The sequence below is a fragment of the Stomoxys calcitrans genome, chromosome 1 (assembly GCF_963082655.1).
Source record: "Stomoxys calcitrans chromosome 1, idStoCalc2.1, whole genome shotgun sequence".
NCBI lineage: Eukaryota > Metazoa > Arthropoda > Insecta > Diptera > Muscidae > Stomoxys > Stomoxys calcitrans.
The window spans coordinates 253,390,806-253,414,261 of record NC_081552.1 but is presented as its reverse complement, the minus strand read 5'-3'; the positions used below and the strand labels follow the sequence as shown (position 1 = coordinate 253,414,261).

Sequence of the window (23,456 nt, the reverse complement as noted above, 5' to 3'; positions counted from 1 at the left end):
ACGTCGGTTAGGATTGTAAATGGGCCAAATCAGTCCATGTTTTGTTATAGCTGCCATATAAACCGATCTTGGGTCTTGACTTCTTGATCCACTAGAGGGCGAGATTCTCGTCCGATTTGACTGAAATTTTGCACATGGTGTTTTGGTATCACTTCCAACAACTGCGCTATGTATGGTTCAAATCGGTCCACGTTTTGACATAGCTGCCATATAAACCGATCTTGGGTCTTGACTTCCTGAGCCACTAGAGGGCGCGATTCTCGCCCAATTTGACTGAAATTTTGCACGTCGTGTTTTGGTATCACTTCCAACAACTGCGCTATGTATGGTTCAAATCGGTCCACGTTTTGACATAGCTGCCATATAAACCGATCTTGGGTCTTGACTTCTTGAGCCACTAGAGGGCGCGATTCTCGTCCGATTTAACTGAAATTTTGCACGTGGTGTTTTGGTATCACTTTCAACAACTGCGCTATGTGTGGTTCAAATCAGTCCACGTTTTGACATAGCTGCCATATAAACCGATCTTGGGTCTTGACTTCTTGATCCACTAGAGGGCGAGATTCTCGTCCGGTTTGACTGAAATTTTGCACGTGGTGTTTTGGTATCACTTCCAACAACTGCGCTATGTATGGTTCAAATCGGTCTATAACCTGATAAAGCTGTCATATAAACCTATCTGAGGTTTTGACTTCTTGAGTCAATAGAGCGCGAAATTCTCATCCGATTTGACTTATATTTTGCAAGTAGTGTTTTGGTATCACTTCCAACATCTGCGCTATGTATGGTTCAAATCGGTCTATAACCTGATAAAGCTGTCATATAAACCTATCTGGGGTTTTGACTTCTTGAGCCTCTAGAGGGCGCAATTCTTGTCCGATTTGACTGAAATTGTACACGTAGTGTTTTCGTATCACTTCCAATAACTGTGTTAAGTATGATTCAAATGGGTTCATAATCTGGTAAAGCTGCCATATAAACCGATCTGAGATCTTGACTTCTTGAGCCTCTAGAGGGCGCAATTCTCATCTGATTTCGCAGAAATTTTGTACAAAGGCTTCTCCCATGATCTCTAACATACTCGTTCAATATGGTCTGAATCTATCTATAGCTTGATACAGCTCCCATATAAACCTATCTCCCGATTTTGCTTCTTGGGCCCCTACAAGGCGAAATTCTTATCTGATTGAACTGAAATATTGCACAATGACTTCTACAATGTTCAGCATTCAATTCATTTATGGTACGAATCTGATGTTCTCGTCCCCCGTCATAAGAGGACCTACCATCCTATGCGCCGCGGTGGACACTATGATTACAACAACTGTAATAAATATACTTTAAAACTCGCTAGAACCCGCGGATGTACTCCAGTGGGTACTTTAGCGACAGAAAAAACGAAACTAAGTCATAAAAGTTTAAGTATCCTAAAACTTCCGTAACATAAAGACTATTAAATCAACATTCGTCAAGTATTTGTTGTTGCTCATGCATCTTCAATACTAAATTTCACATTCCAAAAAGTTCATGAGATTTCCTTGTTTAATATTCGCAAATCCTTATCAGGTCCAGGTCCATAAATCCACACTGTCACTATGAATTTATTCATTGACCATATTGGTAATGCCGTTTTCCTTTTCATAAGTATGATGCTTAGGGATATCATATAACAAACCAATTTCGTTTCGGCTTTAAATTAAAATTTGCTAAAATGAAAAATCTATAAAATCATAAGCTAGTATTTTCAACTGTGTTAGTGTGCCCACCACTGGTTAACAACCATAAAGCAAACAACCACGAATACATTTGAAAAAGTTTCTATGCCAGGAAATCACAATTGTCACAATACTAGAAATTAGAAACGACATCTCTTTGATTTCGATGTGTTTCCTGCACCGAAATATGGCAAATAATTTGAACCCTTTTTATTACATTGCGGTATTGCAAGTTACTCACTTGACACAAAAACCACGTTTTTACATTTATTGACGACAATAAAATGTATTCGATTATAGCAATGGTATTTGCAATTTTCTGGTCAGTGTGGTGTAACATTTATTTAAAAATCTATGATTGAATCAATTATAGGCAATTTGTAAATTGTGCATACATTGATAGATTTTTTTTTAAACTTCGAATATTGGTTCAAAGCATCTGCAGGTTAGAGCAGTTTAATCTATATAACAAGTAAAAAGGCGTTAAGTTCGGCCGGGCCGAACTTTGAATACCCACCACCTCGGGTATATATGTAAACCACCTTTCATCAAAATTCGTTGAAAATTTCATACCTTATACTCATATACCTCATACCGATCTGAACTATATACGACACGGATGTCGAACATAAGTCACTGTGTCAAATTTCAGTGAAATCGGATTATAAATGCGCCTTTTATGGGGCCAAGACTTTAAATCGAGATATCGGTCTACATGGCAGCTATACCCAAATCTGGACCGATTTGGGCCAACTTGCATAAACATGTCGAAGAGCCTAACACAAAGCACTGTCCCAAATTTCGGCGAAATCGGACAAAAAATGTCTCTTTTATGGGCCCTAAACCTTAAATCGTGAGTTCGGTCTATATGGCAGCTATATTCAAATCTGGACCGATCTGGGCAAAATTGAAGAAGGACGTCGAAGAGCCTAACCAAACTCACTGTCTCAAATTTCAGCGACATCGGACATTAAATGCGTCTTTTATGGCCCCAAAACCTAAAACCTAGATATCGGTCTATATGGCAGCTATATCCAAATCTTAACCGATCTGTGCGATATTGCAGAAGTATGTCAAGGGGTTTAACTTAACTAACTGTTCCAAATTTCGGCGACATCGGACAATGAATGAGCATTTTATGGGCCCAAAACCATAAATCAAGAAATCGGTCTATATGGCAGCTATATCCAAATCTGAACCGATCTGGACCAAATTGAAGAAATATATCAACGGGCCTAACACAACTCACTGTCCCAAATTTCAGCAAAATTCGATAATGAATGTGGCTTTTATGGGCCTTACATCATAAATCGGAGGATCGATCTATATGGCAGCTATATCCAAATCTGGACCGATCTGAGCCAAATTAACGAAGGATGTCGATGGGCCTTGCACAATTCACTGTCCCGAATTTCATCAAAATCGCATAATAAATGTGGCTTTTGTGGGCCTAAGACTCTAAACCGGAGGATCGGTCTATATGGCAGCTGTATCCAAATCTAAACCGATCTGGGCGAATTTAATGAAGGATGTCGAAGGGCCTAACAAAACTCACTGTCCCAAATTTCAGCGAAATCGGATAAAAAATGTGGCTTTTTTGGGCCTAAGACCCTAAATCGACGGATCGGTCTATATGGGGCCTATATCAAGATATAGTCCGATATAGCCCATCTTCGAACTTAACCTGCTTATGGACAAAAAAAGAATCTGTGCAAAATTTCAGCTCAATATCTCTATTTTTGAAGACTGTAGCGTGATTTCAACAGACAGACGGACAGACATGTCTAGATCGTCTTAGATTTTTACGCTGATCAAGAATATATATAATTTATAGGGTCGGAATGGATATTTCGATGTGTTGCAAACGGAATGACAAAATAAATATACCCCCATCCTTCGGTGGTGGGTATAAAAATCAATTTGTGTTTGTTTGTAGGTTTGTTTGTTTGTGTGTTCCCTATAGACTCAAAAACGGCTGAACCGATTTTCTTGAAATTTTCACAGATGATGCATAATGATCCCGTGGTGAAAATAGGGTACTAAATTTTTCAATATTTAAAGGAGGGCCGGACCCTCCCCCTTACCCTAATTTTCAGAAACACCAGATCTCTGAAATGAGTGGCGCCAAATTTTGTGTGCTCTCTCATTGTAACCTAAAAACACAAACATCCAAATTTTGGATGGGGTACCTAGGGGGGCCGCCCCACCCCCAAAACTTACCAAATATATATATAGACCAATCACGACAACATGGGACACAAATGAAACGTATTTAAGATAAGAAAACGTATCTGATATCCAATTGTCGGATTAAGTGTTTTGGGGGACCACCCCAAACCCAAAAACACCCCTAAATCGGACATATTTACCGACCATGGCAATATGGGCCTCAAATGAAAGGTATTTACGAGTAGAATACGAATCTGATATCAAAATGTGCGATCAAGTGTTGGGGGGGCCCTTTCCAAAAAACCCCAAACAGGACTTATACACTGACCATTGCAATATGGGGCACAAATAGAAGGTATTTTAGTGAAGAATACGAATAGGATATCCAAATGTGGAACCAAGTGTTTTGGTGGCCGCCACTCCCCAAAGAGCACAAATTACGAGCGTACCAATATGGGGCTCAAATGAGAGGTCTTTGGAAGTACCCCACGAATCTGATATCACTATTCGGGAAAAGGTTTTTATGGGCCCAACCCACCTCATAACACCATCCAAATAGGAAGTATTTGCTGAGCATTGCAATATATCTAAATCTGAACCGATTTTGACCAAACTTTATGGATATTGTGGAATTTGTCCAGAAAAACGTTGTACAAAATTATGGGAAGATTGGTCAAAAAATGAGCTTACAGTGGGTCTAGGAGTGAAAATCGGGCGATATATGACAGCTTTATCTAAATCTGAACCGATTTCTATGAAATTTATTTCGAGAGAATCGGTTAACAAATGACCATTTTATTGATGTATTACTGGAAATCGGACGAACGTATATATGGGAGCTATATCCAAATCTGAACCGATTTCTATGAAATTTACCAGTAATTTCGAGAGTCACAAGAAAGTCCTTCCTGTCCAATTTCGAGAGAAACGGTTAATAGATGACCATTTTATTGATGTATTACTGGAAATCGGACGAACGTATATATGGGAGCTATATCCAAATCCGAACCGATTTTTATGAAATTTACCAGTAATATCGAGAGTCATATATATGGAAGCTATATCCAAATCTGTACCGATTTTTTGCAATTTCAATAGGCTTCGTTTCTAGGTCGAAAAACATGCCCATATCAAATTTGAAGACGATCGGATGAAAATTGCGACCTGTAGTTTGTAAACAAATTAACATGGACAGAAGGACAGACAGACGGACGGACAGACAGACGGACATAGCTAAATCGAATCAGAAAGTGATTCTGAGTCGATCGGTATACTTATTGAGTTGCCCAAAAAGTAATTGCGGATTTTTTAAAAGAAAGTAAATGCATTTTTAATAAAACTTAGAATGAACTTTAATCAAATATACTTTTTTTACACTTTTTTTCTAAAGCAAGCTAAAAGTAAAAGCTGATAACTGACAGAAGAAAGAATGCAATTATAGAGTCACAAGCTGTGAAAAAATTTGTCAACGCCGACTATATGAAAAATCCGCAATTACTTTTTGGGCAACCCAATATTAATGGGTATATCTCTCTTCCTTTTGGGTTTTAAAAACAAATGTACCGCAGTAGTGGTCTGAAATCCAAATCGAGCTTCCGACAAAATCCGTCCATAACTAATTTATCTTCTACACTCATACAAAACGTATCACTGCGTTGCCAAATCGAAAAATCTTGGAAAATTTTCTGTAACTCTTGATAGGATAGAGATTTGTACACGAAACTTAACATAGTCAATGCTCAAGTGTTTTCAAATAAGTAAGCAATCCTAGTGGGTCCAGAGCATGATCCATGGGGTTTGAAATTTGGTAACCTCGAGTATGTCAATTTTGAATTGCTACTCAAACAGTCATTTTTTATAGGCGGATCAGCTTGATTTTTCTTTCGAAAAATAAAGCTCGTAAAACCTTACATGCTAAATAGTCTGGAATATCTCTAACGGTTTATGAGTAATTGGACTTACAACTAACTTTTTGAAAAGGTTAGTTAAGGTATCGTCGAATTTTTTTAAAATTTTATTTCTATAGAAAATTTTGTCAAAATATTATTTCTATAGAAAATTTTGCCAAAATTTTATTTCAGACAAATAGCCCTGAAAAAATTGTCAGCATCGTGCTCTTCTCTCAAATACAATTTTTTTAAACCCCATATTGCCATTGGTCTAAGGGGAGTTTACAGGATGAGACGTCCCCCAAACACATGGCCTCAAAATAGGTTATCAAATTCGTTTTCTAATCTTAATTACATTTCATTTGAGCCACATATTGCCATGGTCGGTAAATTTTTACTATTTAAGGGGGTGTTTGTGGAAGGGGCGGTGCCCCAAATAAATGGTCCCACATTTCGATATCAGATTCGCATTATACTCCCAACTCTTTTATTTGAGCCCCATATTGCGATTGTCAGAAAATAATTGCTGTTTGTGGGTGTTTTGGGAAGGGGTAGACCCACATAAAATTAGTCCTGCAAGTGGGTATCAATTTCGTCCTCTACTTCCCAATACCTTTTATTTGAGCCCCACATTGGCAAATGCAAATTTTGCCCATGAACATTCCACTAAGGAACAGGGGCAAACTTCTCACATAACAATGAGTACAGTCCGATTTAAGTTTTAAGCTCAATGATAAGGGGCCTCCTTTTTATAGCCGAGTCCGAACGGAGTGCCGCAGTGCGACACCTCTTTGGAGAGAAGTTTTACATGGCATAGTACCTCACAAATATTGCCAGCATTAGGAGGGGAATATTTTTTCTGATGGTCTCGCCAGGATTCGAACCCAGGCGTTCAGCGTCATAGACGGACATGCTAACCTCTGCGCTACGGTGGCCCACATTGGCATGGTCGGTAAATATGTGGGATTTAGGGGTGTTTGGGGATTGGGGTGGTCGCCCAAACACTTAGCATTGAAAATATGTAATCATCTTGCCCTCCGCTCAAATATCATTTATTTGAACCCTTTGTTGCCATTGGGCTCAAAATTGGATATCAAATACACCCTTATTGCAAAAAGTCAGCTAATATGTCCGGTTTGGGGTATGGGACCTAAAAATTTTCAATATCGAGCTCCACTGTCCTGAAGACCCAAATTGTCTTGGTGAGCAAATACGTTCTATTTGGGGGTTGTTATGGTTCCGAATTTTGATTTCAGATTCGTGGTCTACTCCCAAATACCTTTGATTTGAGCCCCATATTTCCATAGACTGCAAACATGTTCGGTTTGGTGGTGTTTTGGAGCTCTTAATTGAGCCCCATATTGCAATTGTTAGCAAATACGTCCTATTTAGGTGGTGTTATGGGGGTGGGGTGGCCCCTTAGACACTTTTCCGGAATATTGATATCAGATTCGTGCTTTACTCCCAAATACCTTTCATTTGAGCCCCATATTACTATGGTCGTAAATTTGTCCCCTTTGGGTGAGTTTTTGGGAAGGGGCGGCACCCCAAACACTTGGTCGCACATTGAAATATGAAATTTGTATTGTATACTCAAATACCTTTTCTTTGAGACCCATATTGTTATGGTCAGTAAATAAGTCCTATTTGGGGGGTGTTTTGGTACCCTATACTCACTGCGGGATTATTATGCACCATCTGTGAAAGTTTCAAGAAAATCGGTTCAGCCGTTTTTGAGTCTATACGGAACAGACAAACAAAGAAACAAATGGGGGTATACTAATTTCGTCATTCTGTTTGTAACTACTCGAAATATTCATCTGAGACCCCATAGAGTGTATACATCCCTGATCGTCACGACATTTTATATCGATCTAGCCATGTCCGTCCGTCCGTCGAAAGCGCTCTAACTTTCGAAGGAATAAAGCTAGCCGCTTGAAATTTTGCACAAATACTTCTTATAGCTGTAGGTCGGTTGGGATTGTAAATGGGCCATATCGGTCCAGGTTTTGATATAGCTGCCATATACACCGATCGTGGGTCTTGACTTCTTGAGCCAATAGAGGGCGCAATTTTAGTTCGATTTGATTGTCATTTTGCACGTGGTGTTTTGGTATCACTTCCAACAACTGTGCTAAGTATGGTTCAAATCGGTCCATAACCTGATATAGCTGTCATATAAACCGATCTGGGGTCTTGACTTATTGAGCCACTAGAGCACGCAATTCTTATTCGATTTGGCTGAAATTTTGCATGACGTATTTCGCCACTACTTCCAACAACTGTGCCAAGCATGACTCAAATCGGTCAATAAACTGATATAGCTGCCATATAAACCGATCTTGAATCTTGACTTTTTTGAGCCACTAGAAGACGAAATTCTTATCCGATTTGACTGAAATTTTGCACGAGATGTTTTTTTATGATTTTCAAAAACTGTGTCCAGTATGGGTAAAATCGGTGCATATAACTGTGCACTTTATGGTTCAAATCGGTCCATAACCTGATATAGCTGCCATATAAACCGATCTGGGTTCTTGAGCCTTTTTAGGGCGCAATTATTATCTGATTTGGGTGAAATTTGTACAACATGACCTTCAACATATGGGTCAAATATGGTCTGAATCGGTCTATAGCCTAATACAGCTCCCCTATAAAAAGATCTTCCTACTTTACTTTTTGAGCCCCTAAAGGGCGCAATTCTTATTCGATTTGGCTGAAATTTTACACAATGACTTTTACTATGGTCTCCAACATTCATTTCATTATGGTCTGAATTTGACCATAACTTGATACTTTGTTTGCCTAAAAAGAGACACCGGGAAAAGAACTCGACAAATGCGATATATGGTGGAGGGTATATAAGATTCGGCCCGGCCGAACTTAGCACGCTTCTACTTGCCCAAAAAGTAATTGCGGATTTTTCATATAGTCGGCGCTCATTCTAAGCTTTATTAAAAATTCATTTACTTTCTTATAAAAAATCCGCAATTACTTTTTGGACAACACAATATATAAGATTTTGTCACAATTTAATTTCTATAGATAATTTTGTCAAAATTTAATTTCTATAGAAAATTTTACAAAATTAAATGTCTAATATAGAATTTTGTCTTTTTTTTTTTTGTATAAAAAAATCTTGTCAAAATTCTTTTTCTATCGTAAATATTTTGCATATTTTTCTATTGATTTTTAAATTACAAACATAATGTAGAAATTCCTTTGCATTAGGCGATTGTTTTCTATACAACTTAAATGCTCTCCAAAAGGCACTTCCATCAAAAGTTTAAAAGTGACAAAGCAGAAAATAAGGAAATAACAAAGCATAAGCATGATTTAGGGAGAACTATCATTCAAGCTCTGACACACAGCAACAAGGTGCTTTCGTGTGAATTTGCATTTGCGAGTTGGCTTGTTTGTCTATTTTGATGTGCTGTGTTAAATAAACACTACAGCCATAAATGCAGCAGCAAGAACAACAACAACAACATCAACATCAACAATGACAATGCAAACGACAATGCTAATAAAAGTAGGTGAAGCGGAAGTGACACTCTCGAGCTCTCTTGAGCTTCTAGAAGACAGCTGCAGGTGTTTTGCTAAGAAAATACTTCAGGAAAAAAATCAACAACGACAACAAGAGTAGAACTTGGGACTTAATTTGAAATTCATAAACAGATTTTAATACTTTAAAAGTGAACTGAACAAAATGAGACACGGGGCATATATATGTATAAGTAAAATTCGAATAACATTTCTAGTTCAAAAAAAAGGTACTTTTTCATCGCCAGGGATGCTACGTGCTTAAACTCTTATCCTATTAGGCTATCGTTCTACATATTTACAATCAAGTTGGAGGAGGTTGGACATGACAATTCCAAACGGGAAGACCACGACAAACATATGGTGCGGTGTTATACAGTTTGGTTTCGGTAATCCGCTGCCGTATCCTGGCCAAGACGCCACATAAACTGCCCAAATGATAATCGGACATTGTGGCAGTAGTAGTGGTAGCAGAAGTTGTGGTAAATGCAGCTGAGTTTGACGCTGCTGCAGCTGCCCCCTCGCACCCCAATGATTTGGCTATAAAATAATGGTGTAAACAAACACAATAACAATAAATAATTGAACATGACGACATTTTCTCTGGCTTTAGTTTGATATGTTGGCTGTTTTGTTGCTTACATTTAATGATGCCCCCTTTTATCCAGGCACTCGGTTCAATTTCATTCCATGGCAAAATATTTGGCGATTTGGGTGCTATCCAACGACTAAGTATTTCCGTGGCTACTCCATCCATAAACGAATCTAGGCAGGGCATCAGAGTGCCAACTAACGCAGGACTGCAAGCAAAATCCAATAGTAAATCAATAGAATTCATGGCATACAAACACATACATAGACGGCATCTTTCCACTTACCACATGGCTGCATGATAATACATATGTGGCCCCCATAGTTCGCTATACAGACCATTCGAATAGAGACGCGACGAGTCACATCCGAATAGAAAAACCACACATTGCATTTGAAGTTTGGCAATATTACGGCCATTTATATATTGCAAACCGGAACCATGACCAGCATAACTAGACCATATATATATAAAAAAAAAGGTTTGTTAACAAATGTTAAGGCTGGGGTGTGTGTGTGTGCCTGTGTTTGTGTGCGAGTGTCTTTAGGACTTACACATAACAACTGCGATTGAAAAAGTTATTTCTAAGTTCTTCTTGAGTTGGTCTTTGGCTACACAGCAATTTCCAGTGAGGCAGCCAGTGTTCCATAAAGCTACGCATTCTCACTTCCATTTTGCACAAACTTTGATCTAAAAGATACACACAAAAGGTCAATTGTAATCTATTCAATAATCTAGCACATACGAAATGGCTTAAGCATATGCTTACCTGGATTTATAATGGAGCCTCCATTGGTTATATTAACCTGGAGATAACCATTGTGTATGTCCTTCTTATAGGCTTGGTATAGCCTCCAAAGGCATTGCAAAGAGTTAACTCGGGTAAATTCTTGGTGAACATTCATCTCTTCCCAGAAAAAATGATCTAAATACTAAAACAAAAGATTTTTTGGTTAAGAGATATAACAAAAATATTTAATCAAATTGTTTATACCTCATCAATGACCAGTATACAGGGATAGCAATCATCCTTATTATAGTGTTCACTGGCATCATCTGCAATTTTCCATTTACTTTTAATCAAACACGAATGTGGCTTAGTACAAACCTTGTTGTTGTTGTTGCATTTCCTTTAATAGCTGCACTGCCAATTCTCGGCGCTCTGCGTTATCAAACAGTATCGTACAAATGCCTTCGATTTCCAGAACTGTTAATTCACCTATCCTCAATGCGGCCAGCGATAATAGAATTCGACATTGGTTATCCAATTCATACGAGTCACAAAATTTATCAATTGCTGTCCAACGTTGAGCAAAAGCATCATTGGTTGTAAAAGAGTGCGAGATACCAGCAAATAAAAAATTCCAAGGAAAGAAAAATCGTTTCAGTTCTTCACAGGCTATCTGTAAAAGTTATTAAATGTATAGTGCGGTGTATGAAGCCGATTCATGTGGGGATTGAAAATGTTGCAACATATGACAGACCTTTCCATGCTCTGGGCGGAAAGTTAAATAGAGGGATCGGGTAAAAATTGAGACTTTTAGGAATGCAAGAACTCAAATCGAGGAATCAGTTCATATGGGAACTGTATCTACAAAGGGCCTTAGCTTGGTTGTATTTTATGTGGGTGTGGAGAATCATAGGCAAACTTTACATAGAACCGAAACCAAGCCAGCAAAGGCTATGGGCCTTGACGAATTATCAATGCTAATGCTGTGTAAATAAAGAGTCAAATACCTGACAGATACCCCCAAATCAAACCATCTCTCCCCAAGTAATGTTGTTGTTGTAGCCACATTTGCATATGTTGGTAGCGATCCTCGTCAAGATCCTACAGGTGAGCAAGCTCGTTCGGGTTCATAGGACCGGAAAGTCGTCGTCGTCGATGAAAAATTCCATGCAAATGAAAAATTTCATGCCGGCTCAATTCGGCTGCAATGGGATTGCCGCGGGAACGTTATAGCCATTGGCAATTTAAAGGCGTCAATAAATTGCCTTGTTATAACGAACATCATAGGCACTCGTTATTTAAGTAAGAACTGGGGACTTCTCAAATGGGACTCCTCACTGAGACCCTCCACTCCATATCAGCGGAAATAACTGTCCGCAACTTCAATACAACCTGTGGACGCGCCTGGTAGTTCCCAACAACGCTCTTCGAGATAACGATGAAAACCACACAGATCGAAGCTCTATGATCAAGCCCGTGTGATGTTACCTCGAGTCCAACGGTCCTTGTTATCAAGCCAGAAAACATGCGCACCAAGGAGTCATAAAGAACGATTGATCGATCAAGGAGTCATACAGACCGATCGAACGACTGAACGAACCGATCGAACGACAAAGACACTTGAGGCGCTACAAATGCAAATGCGAATTTGCCCATGAACATTCCATTAAGGAACAGGGGCAAAATTCTCACATATGAATGCTGTCCGATTCAAGTTTAAGCTCTATGATATGGGACCGAGCCGAACGGCATGCTGAAGTGCAACACCTCTTTATGAAGAAGTTTTTACATGGCTGCCATACCAGATGGTACAGTACATCATAAATGTTGGCAGCATTAGGAGGGGAAAACCATCACTGAAAATTTTTTCTGATGGTCTCGCCAGGATACGAACCCAGGCGTTCAGCGTCATAGGCGGACATGCTAACCTCTGTGCTACGGTGGCCTCCTAAACTATTGTCCACTCCATGGAAAATGCCGCGAAATCCTTACTTGGGTACCGGAAGCCTCCCCCAAGAAACCCATAACACTGCACGGAAGCCGGACATTGAAAAGCTGCAAACACAACAGATGGCAGCGGCATACTCCACTCGATTGTCCCAACTGCTTGATGAAAGGATGATATAATGGCACAGTGGCAAACCACTGTCCAATCCATCAATCCCTTGGCAGCCGGTTGTACGTACCGGATTGACCCGATGGATTCCTTCATCGGCAAGGGCTGCCGCCTCACACTGCTACAACAACAACTGTCTAATCCATGGAAAATGCCGCGAAATCCCTATTGGGTACTGGAAGCCTCCCCCATGGTAAGAGAGTGTCGAGATGCTAATGAAGCCAAGAATCTGGCATAAAGAGCAACCCTGCAATCAGTAGCAACGCCCCAGATGAAGGAAAGGTATCGGGAGAAAAGAAGAGAGGAAATACGTCTATTCCGCAGAAAGAAAAAGGTAATGGAAAGACACTAGTGTGAGCGAATTGATATGTACAGGAGTCAGAATGAAGTCCGGAAATTCTAACAAAGAATTAAACATCAAACCGGTGGCTTTGGTGCAGGCACATCCTCCTGCAGAGACAAAGAAGGAACCCTCCCCCTTACCCTAATTTTCAGAAACGCCAGATCTCGGAGATGGGTGGTGCGATTTAAGCGCTCTCATATAGTACCCTAAAAATAAAAATTTGGTATCCAAATTTCGGGTGGGGTACCTCGGGGGGCTGCCCCACCCCAAAACCTACCAAACATATATTTAGACCAATCACGACAATATGGGACTCAAATGAAAGGTATTTAGGATAAGAAAACGTATCTGATATCCAATTGTCGGACCAAGTGCTAGGTGGACCACCCCAAGCCCCAAAACAACCCTAAATCGGAAATATTTACCGACCATGGCAATATGGGACTCAAATGAAAGGTATTTGCGAGTAGAATACGAATCTGATATCCAAATGTGGGACTAAGTTTCTGGGGATCCACCCCTTTCCCAAAGCACCCCCCAAACAGGACTTATTTACTGACTATGGGAATATGGGGCTTAAATAAAAGGTATTTTAATGTAGAATACGAATCTGATCTGATATCCAAATATGGGACCAAGTGTTTGGGAGCCCGCCTCTCACCAAAAACATCCCCCATAGGGGACAAATTTACGACCATAACAATATGGGGCTCAATGGAAGGTCTTTGGGAGTAAAGCACGAATTTGATATCAATATTCGGGAAACGTGTCTACGGGGCCATGCCACCCCCACAACACCACCCAAATAATAAGTATTTTCTGACTATTGCAATATGAGGCTCAAATGAGAGGGTTTTTAAAGTGGAACACGAATCCGATATATATTTTCAAGGCCAACTCACTGAGTGGCCGCCCATCCCCCAAAACACCCCCCAAGCCGATCAGGTTTGCCGACTATGGAAATATGGGGCTCAAATTAAAGATATGTGGGAGTGGACCACGTACCTGATATCAACATTAGGGGCCAACTGTCTAGCGGACGTCCCACCACCATAACAACCCCCAAAAAGGACGTATTTGATCACCAAGACAGTTTGGGTCTTAAAGAAAGGGGAACTAAATATTCATAGTTTTTAGGGCCAATACCCCAAACCGGACATATTTGCTGACTTTTGCAATAAGGAGTTTAAATGAGATTTGAAAACGAATTTGATATCCAATTTTGAGAGCAATGGCTATATGGGGCTCAAATAAATGATATATGAGAATAGAGCACGTTGCTGATATATTTTCCGGGCTTAGTGTTTGGGGGACCACCCGAATCCCCAAAACAACTCTAAATCAGGCATATTTACCGACCATGTCAATGTGAAGCTTAAATGAAAGATCTTGGGGGGTAGAGCAAGAATTGATGCCCATTTTCGGGACCAATTTTCTGGGGGTCTACCCCTTTCCCTAAATACCCCACAAACAGCAATTTTTACTGACCATCGCAATATGGGCTCAAATAAATGTATTTGGGAGTAGAATACGAATTTTGATATCCAAATGTAGGACCATGTAACAAAGGGCAAAACCCCTTCCCCAAAACACCTCCCAAAAGGCAAAAATTGTTCGACCATGTTGTTGTTGTTGTTGTAGCAGTGTATTGTACACTGAGGCGGCAGCCCTTGCCGATGAAGGACTTCATCGGGTCAATCCAGTATGTACAACCGGCTGCCATGGGATTGAGCCAATATGTGGCTCAAATGAAAGGTATTTGAGATTACAAAACGAGTTTTATAACCTATTTTGAGGCCATGTTTTTGGGGGACGCCTCATCGTGTAAACTCCTCTAAACCAATGGCAATATGGGGTTTAAATAAATAGTATTTGAAAGAAGAGCACGATACTGATATTTTTTCAGGGCCAATTGTCTGGCGGACCACCTCACACCCGAAAACACCCCTAAATCAGATATCATGAGAATATCGGGGTGAAATAAAGTATTTTAAGAATGGAGTACACCTAACATCCATCACTAAAAGCTCTTTAATTGTTGAAAATAAATATTCCAAGGAAACTTTTGTTCCATATAAAGTAAAAGAAGGCGCAGCAGAGCGGGCCCGGGTCAGCTAGTTTTATATATAATTAAACGTTTTTACAATACATACCGTCATAAAATCATTCACCTCCGACAACGATTTCCAGTAAAGCTTCCTCGCCTCTATTGAATAATAATCTTTGGGATCTACTTTAATGCTATGTTTGAAGCGGTTAATAATATTTGCAAAACTTTCAAAAAGTTCCTTCTGTTTGCTGCCACAAAAACGCAAACAAATGGGCATGGGATATCTGTCACTGCGTGCATGTTTTATTATGGTGAGATAAATGGCTGCATCACTTTCGTGTATATTTGGATATATTGAAAAAGTGGTCTCCGTACGGGGTCCTTTACATAATTGCAATATTGTCCACACTTTAACATATAAAAATGTATGGTTATAAAAGAAACATTATTTTACTTTAAAATTTTAAGGATTAAAGTGGTAGGAGATTTGTTGTGTTTTTTAGTACCTATGTAACTGTACTTTTACCATGGGCTTATATTTTGTATGGAATTCTAATTACTTCCCATCTAATCCAATATTACAATAAATTTCTATCCTAATACATACCTTTTGGCATCTGTTTACATACTTCCTCCAGTTTGTGTATTCCCTCAATGGGGTTGGTTATGCCCTTGAGAAAGTTGCCTTCTGGTTTTGGTGTACTTTCCTCACATTTGTTCTTAGGCTTATTTTTGGCCATTTGATTCAAGGATTTGCCAACATACTGTATGAGACAATTCCTAAAACAGAAAAAAATGATAAAAACAACATAAAAAATATATCACACAACTTACTTTTTTAACTCAGACTTTTCCTCGGCACTCATCTCGTTCATTAGCTCTTTGACATCGACCGATTTTCTTTTCCCGCCTCCTCTATAATAATGGTCTTGAAAGGTCTGGTAAAGGGACACCACTTGATAGAATATGGATTGTGGCATGTTGCCATTGAGATATTCCTCTTCGGCATGGTGTAGTAAAGCCTCTGGCGAAATATATATACATTGCTTGTGAAATTGTCCAATATAATAGGCCATAGGTCTAAAGCGAAAATAATGCAAACAAACCAAATTTGCAACATTTTTCTTTGACCGCTTTTGAAAACGAGCACTTACGTCGAGCTGTAGGTCCTATATTTGCAGCATTCTCAGTAATGTATTCCAGAAATTGTTCATCCATAATAATTAAGTTGACTGGAATCACATTAAATTATTAAATAAAATAAATAAATAAATAAATTGAATTGAATTACCCTCTAGGCATTTAAACATCAATTTTTTACTTATCGATTACTAAAACTGGTTTGGAGTAGTCGAAATCGAATTTCAGTTGTAAAATAATCGAATAATCGATTACCGAATATCGACTTGTGGCGCCATAATTTTAAAGTTCAAAGCAAAATTCATTTAACAGGTGGGGGCAGTTGCCAAACATCAAAAAAAGAAGTCAAAATCATTATTTAGTGCAACTCTGATTTTAGAGTGTAAACAGTTCGCGTTATTTTCCGTTAGTTGTGTGTTATGGTTCTTGACTATATGCATGCACATACTGTCAAAACTCGTTGACAGATAGTGCACTTCGTGAGAAATAAATTGTCAACTGCGTTAATATATTTTAGTTCAAAGATCCATTTTATGCTTATCGGCAAAAACGCTTACAATAGCTCAACGCATTTAAAGGAGTATTTTATGTTTTGGTCGTTGAGCGTCGTAAGCGTCAACAACGATTGCTAGCGAGATATATTCATTTACAGGTAGTGGCAGTTGCCCAAAAACAAAATATTGAGTGAACTATCTGTCACCGTAGCGCAGAGGTTAGCATGTCCGCCTGAGTTCGAATTCTGGCGGGACCATCAGAAAAATTTTCAACGGTGGTTTTCCTTTCCTAATGCTGGCAACATTTGTGAGGTACTATGCCATGTAAAACTTTTCTCCAAAAGATGTCGCACTGCGGCACGACGTTCGGACTCGGCCATAAAAAGGAGGCCCCTTATTATTGAGCTTAAACTTGAATCGGACTGCACTCATTGATATGTGAGAAGTTTGCCCCTGTTCCTTAGTGGAATGTTCATGGACATTTTTCATCTGTCAAAATTAGTGATTAGTGCAACTGATTTTGTGTAGTTCGGGTCATTTTTCGTTGTTTGTGTGTGTCATGGCTCTTTACTATAATACACACGCACAATCAAAATTCGTTGACAGAGAGTGCACTTCGCGAGAAAAAAATTAAAATTATGTCATGGATTGCTAGTATAAGGTGTGAGCTAAGGTGGATTTAAAATGGTTGTCTCACGCGAACAGCTGTTAGCAGCCGGCAGGGATTGACGGTATTAAGATGGCCGATTTTTGTTTGCATTCTCTTTGTTGTTATCCTCTTTCTCGCATATTCGCAATTACAGAGTCACAAGCTGTGAAAAAATTTGTCAACGCCGACTATATGAAAAATCCGCAATTACTTTTTGGGCAACCCAATAGTACCAGCCATGGTATAATTCCCAGGTAGTTTACCTTAAACAGCAGAGTGCAATTTTTTCTCTCGGAGTGCACTATCTGTCAACGAGTTTTGGTTGTGTGTGTGTATTATAGTTAAAAACCATACCACACACAAACTACGAAAATAGGCGCGAACTAGTAAAATTGCAAATTTTGCCCATGAACATTTCACTAAGGAACAGGGGCAAACTTCTGAGATATCAATGAGTGTAGTCAAGCTCAATGATAAGGCGCTTCCTTTTTATAGACGAGTCCGAACGGCGTGCCGCAGTGCGACCCCTCTTTGGAGAGAAAACCACCGCTGAAAATTTTTTCTGATGGTCTCGCCAGCATCCGAACCCAGGCATTCAGCGTCATAGGCGAACATGCTAACCTCTGCGCTACGGTGGCGAACTAGTCACATATACAAAATCAGAGTTGCATTAATCACTGATTATGACAGAATGCACTTAATATTTTGTTGTTGAGCAACTGCCACAACCTGTAAATGAATGTATCTTGGCAACTGCCCCTACCTGTAAATTAATATAACTTGATACCAGCCTTTATTCTTAAAATTGATGGTTACTCTCGAATGACTAATCGATTATTCTATTATTCTTGATTATCCGCACCATTTTCCCCATTTATTTACAAATTGTTTAAAACTCTGATGCGTAGTTTTAGTATGAAATTACCTATTATTTATTATTTATTCTTAACTAATCGAATATTAATCAACTCGTTTGAATACGTGGCAAACGATTTTCAGTTGAAACAAAAAATCGAATATCGACATGCGGCGCCAGTTCTGAATAAGTCCGATTCACATAAAGTGATTTTTCTTATGCTATACCCAAATTGTTCTCAGTTTGTTGAAGTGTGCGGTAACTGGAATAAAAAGTAAAATCTTATCGTTTAATGGATTTCCTTTGATTGATATACAGCGGTCAAAAAAAGTATTCATCATTCAATGTTTTTTTTTTTAATAAGTCTACAAAAGACAATTATAATAAAAACATATTAAACTAATGATGCAGTAGTGCTTGTGTGATATATATGTACACAATTTCATTGTTTTTAAAGAAAAAAATAGTATTTATTGGAACAAAAAGGGCCATTTTACAGCTGAACACAAAAAAACAAAAAAATAAATAACATAATTTAAAAAAATTAATACTTTGTTATTCGACCACCGCGTCTTATAACTTCTTTTAAACGGTTTGACATCGATTGGACTAATTTAGCGGTTATATTTTGGTCTATATTAGTCCATTCCTCCATTATCACCTGTTGCATTTGACTCTTGCTCGAAAAATTGCGCGTTCTCAATTTGCGTTCGAGATGTACCCAAAGATGTTCAATTGGGTTCAAGTCGGGACTTTGAGGAGGAGTTTTAATGACTTTGGGGCAGTTATACAGCATCCACATCTTGGTATTTAAAGCAGAATGTTTGGGGTCATTATCTTGATAATATTGAAAGTTATTACCAAGCCCAACTTTTACAGCACTATCTTTTAAATTCCTCTTTAAAATGTCAATGTAATACTTATGATCCATTACTCCATTAATAATTTCAAGATTTCCCGCTCCTGAAGCCGCCATACACCCCCAAACCATTAAACCACCTCCACCATGTTTTACAGTAGCAACTGTGTTTCGTTCTTCAAGCTCTGTATTTGGTTTTCTGTACACTATGACCTTTCCATCGCACCCAAAAAGATTAAACTTGCTCTCGTCTGCAAAAATGACTGTTTTCCAAAATGATTCGGGCTGTTTTACATACATTTTTGCGAAGTTTAGCCTTTTCACTCGGTTTATTTTATTTATAAAGGGCTTCTTACGTGCAGTTCTTCCTCTGTAACTATGCCTTTTGAGTGTATTTCGAATTGTTTGTGTAGTAACTTCCTTCCCTAAATATTCCATAGTGTTTTTACGAAGAATGGTCGCATTTGTCTTCGGAGTTTTCTGAACTTGCCGCACTAGCCAACGCACATCTCCAACTGAAAGTGCTTTTGGTCGACCAGATCTTGGTTTATTGTCAACAGTTTTCGTTTCTGTCCACTTTCTGATGATGGATTGTATAGTAGATCGTGGTCTATTTAATATTTCACTGATAGTTTTTTGAGTTAAACCATTCCTGTGGTGTTTTATTATCAAAACTTTTACCTCATCAGAAACCTCGTTTTGCTTACGACCCATTTTGACAAAAACTATATTTTCAATGAAATTAAATATTTGCTGTCAAGGGCAAAGCCTCCTTTACTAAATAAAACAGAAAAGGGGGATTCCCAAATAATATTTGAATTTGATTTTGATGATAGCACATCAATGATGAATACTTTTTTTGTTCTGTTTTTGGTGTTATTATATAAAATTGCATTTTTTGCGCTAATTAAATTTATTTTTTGAATTTATTTTAAAACATATTACGAAAAATAAACTATTGCATAAAACTGCATTATTTGTTTACTTTAAATTTTCTTCAATTACCCAAAATAAGTGAATTTATTATCAATTTTGCTAATGATGAATACTTTTTTTGACCGCTGTATTGGTTATCGTTACAACATAGCATAAATATGAGAATGTACTTCATAGCAGGCAGTGGTAAACTTATCGATGATTGTTGGGTGTCTCAAGCGATTAAAACACCAGAGCAATGTGGTTTGTGAATTGAATAAGGGTGGCTTTGCTTAATTCGCCACAGTAGTAATACACCACCATTGAACGATAAATCTCAGTATCAAAGTAGAGAGTATATCAGTACATTTGTAATCATTTACAAAATTGCAGAAGTTTTTCAGCCGAGCTAGAGAACTGTTGAATATTTACACAATTTTTTTTTAAGTATAAATAAATAAATAAATATTAGATTTTTTTTTAAATTTTGTTTTTATAGAAAATTTTGTCAAAATTTATTTTCCTTAGAAAAAAATTTCAATACTTTGTTTCTATAGGATATTTTGTCAAAATTGACATGAACCAACTTATGGGAGTGGTATGGAAAACAATTAAGGATTTTGAAAGTACGAGGGTTGCCTTTTATATTTCGGGATTGGAAAACAAAAACAAATATTCATAATCGAAAATCGCTTTAATAATCGAAAATCGCTTATTTCTATAGGAAATTTTGTCAACATTGACATGAACCAACTTAGAGGAGTGGTATGGAAAACAATTAAGGATTTTGAAAGTACGAGGGTAGCCTTTTATATTTCGGGATTGAAAAATAAAAACAAATATTAATAATTGAAAATCGCTTTATTGTTTTTCAAAATATTCCCCATTAATTTCTATACACTTTTGCATGCGTTTGAACCAATTGTCGAAACACTTTTCCCACTCTGATTCAGGTATCTCCAAAAAATGCATTCTGAGCACATCAACCGCTTCTTCAGGTGTCGAAAATCGTTGACCTCTCATTTTATTTTTTACGTATGGGAAAAAAGAAGTCATTCGGTGCCAAGTCAGGACTTTTCGATGTATAACACATCGAATCGATGTTTTGAGTGCTCAAAAATGCAGTTGTTTGAGCCGATGTGTGAGAGCTTGCATTGTCGTATGAAGAGTGATCCGTCTTCGGCGGTTGGTTTTTCTGATTTCTTGGAAGACAACTGGCAAACAAATGGTTGTGTACCACTCAGTATTGACTGTTCTGCGTTGTTCTAGTGGTACGATTGCGACATGTCTAGTTTTTCCGAAAAAACAGGCGATCATTTGCTTGAAGGTGCTTCGAGCAACTTTTGTTGGATTTGGCTCATCTTGGAACATCAACATGTAATTGATTGGCCAGAAGACCGCACAATGCATTATAGAAAGAATTCTTATTCGCCCGAACCGTTCGTACGTGGAATCGACTTCCGGCGAATGTCTTTCCCACCTACTTTGACATCCAAAGCACTACAACCTTTTTTTATTTTTTTTTATATTTTAAGTTTTATCAAAATTTTGTTTCAATAGAAAATTTTGTCAAAATTTTATTTCCATAGAAAATTGCATCAAAATTTTATTTCCATAAAAAAATTTCGTAAAAATTTTATTTTTAAAGAAAATTTTGTCAAAATTTTATTTCTATAGACTCGTGGTTTGTTCAACGGTTTCTATAGACTCGTGGTTTGTTCAAAGGTGTTCGGCTGGCACCTCGTTCGTTGACGGAGGAATCTTTGTCAAACTATTAAACATTTATACACATTTGGCAACCCTCTGCTCTCAGAACTTTCATTCATAATTTCCATAACAAAAAGCCATGAGCCGAATGAAACGAACGAACATTTACGACATTAAGCACAGTAGTGCATTTCAATGGACGAATGACGAACATAAACATGGCTGCTTTGGTTGATTGGCTGCGACACATGATTGCTAGTCGCTCTAAAGAGCAAGAGTCACTTTGTTGTGACAATGTAGCACATCCCGTTTGACTTACATGTGGCTTGTGTGGCTGTGTGCATCTAAGCTTCGTGTAAAATTGCCCATAGACTCTACTTTCAAGTGTGAGTAGAATTTGTGGGTGGGGGTGAGTGATGTGGTGGTTGGTAGGTAACAAAGGATAGAGAAACAAGGCGACAACAACCTTTCCATGCCATCACCATGCAAATGCGTTTGATGCTGTGCTTTATGTTTGTGTTTTTTTTTTCGTTCCTTCTTTGGCTGCAGCTTTCGCCGTTTGCCATTTGGAGTCTATCGGTTGCTACACTCGTCGTTTGTTGAACGGTGTTCGGCTGGCACCTCGTTCGTTGACGGAGAAATCTGTGTTAAACTATCAAATATTCAGGCAATAGGGAACCACACCCTCTAGGTGGCCTAAAAAACTTTGCGACAACAGCAAGAACAACAACAACAAGAACACCGATACCTACGACAACGACAACGACGACAACGACTATGTGTTGATAGTTTCCAATCGAATGTGATGGCAGTAAAAGTGCACATGGGTATGCGAGTGTCATTTTTCTTAGAGCTACCAGTGCTCTGCAGCTATGGCTGCTGCTGCTGCTGCTATTGAAGGCAGCCCTTGTTGTCACTTGTCTCCAGTAAGCTCCAGAAAGTGAGCTTTTCTTTTTCGGCACTTTGGCATGTGTCGGTGTTTTCATATTTAATCACGATGAGGCTGTTGTGTGTGCTACATGGATTGGCATGCGAATGTTTGTGAATGGGTATGGGTTTGTTGTTGCTGTTGCGGTTATCTGCTACGTACGTGTGTTCTTTTCCATTTAACAAGCTGGGCCAAAGACAACAACGTTGCCTGCGTTGATTCGGTGTGTAAGTGCATGATTTTTGTTTTTATTTTGTGTGTTCACACTTCGTGCTGTTCACGCACACATTAACTAAGCCCATCTCATCCATGCACGCACTTTACATGGCATAGTATGAACAACAATGATGACGTAGTTACTTTGTTGGATGTCAAGTGTAAATGCGAACGAATTCTTTTGGCGTTGGCATCGCATGCACACTCTCTCACACACACAGGCGAACGAACCACCGCTTGCACAAATATTCGGCTTTGTTGGTATTGGTGCATCTCTCAAACAGGTGTGGCTGCATGACCAGGATTTATATTAGCTTTCGCCAAAGCCAATGCGATAATGCCGTTGATGCATTACTTTTGCATCATTGCTAAGCTACGTCCTTCCATTGCTTAAAGGGAGCATTACGTGCATCATGTTTGGGCGTTTGTTTGACCGATATCCAAAGAGGTTAATGACAGTATTTGTTATTTGGCATAGTTGAGAAATACCCTTTAACCTTTAAATATAGAGTGATAAGCAATCCGTCATGTGAATCGGTCATGCA

The 23,456-nt window shown here is 38.6% G+C and overlaps 1 protein-coding gene across 1 annotated transcript; it reads right to left on the bottom strand.

Annotated features, from left to right (window-relative positions):
* Positions 1–9,429: 9,429 nt before the first annotated feature.
* Positions 9,430–16,394, bottom strand: LOC106084670 (uncharacterized). The gene is made up of 11 exons (XM_059364236.1): positions 16,302–16,394; positions 15,982–16,171; positions 15,755–15,927; positions 15,251–15,555; positions 11,017–11,311; positions 10,903–10,964; positions 10,678–10,840; positions 10,463–10,598; positions 10,195–10,362; positions 9,959–10,116; positions 9,430–9,808 (listed from the first exon to the last, which is right to left on the bottom strand). Exons 1-11 carry the CDS (start codon positions 16,363–16,365, stop codon positions 9,621–9,623), a joined length of 1,902 nt encoding a protein of 633 aa, XP_059220219.1. The 5' UTR covers positions 16,366–16,394; the 3' UTR covers positions 9,430–9,620.
* Positions 16,395–23,456: the final 7,062 nt, after the last annotated feature.

Coding starts and splice junctions, on each gene's coding strand:
- LOC106084670 (XM_059364236.1), bottom strand. CDS start 16,365: ATGGATGAACAATTTCTGGAATACATTACTGAGAATGCTGCAAATATA. Junction 16,172..16,301: donor TATAGGACCTACAGCTCGAC/GTAAGTGCTCGT, acceptor ATATTTCGCCAG/AGGCTTTACTACACCATGCC. Junction 10,363..10,462: donor TTCAATCGCAGTTGTTATGT/GTAAGTCCTAAA, acceptor TATATGGTCTAG/TTATGCTGGTCATGGTTCCG.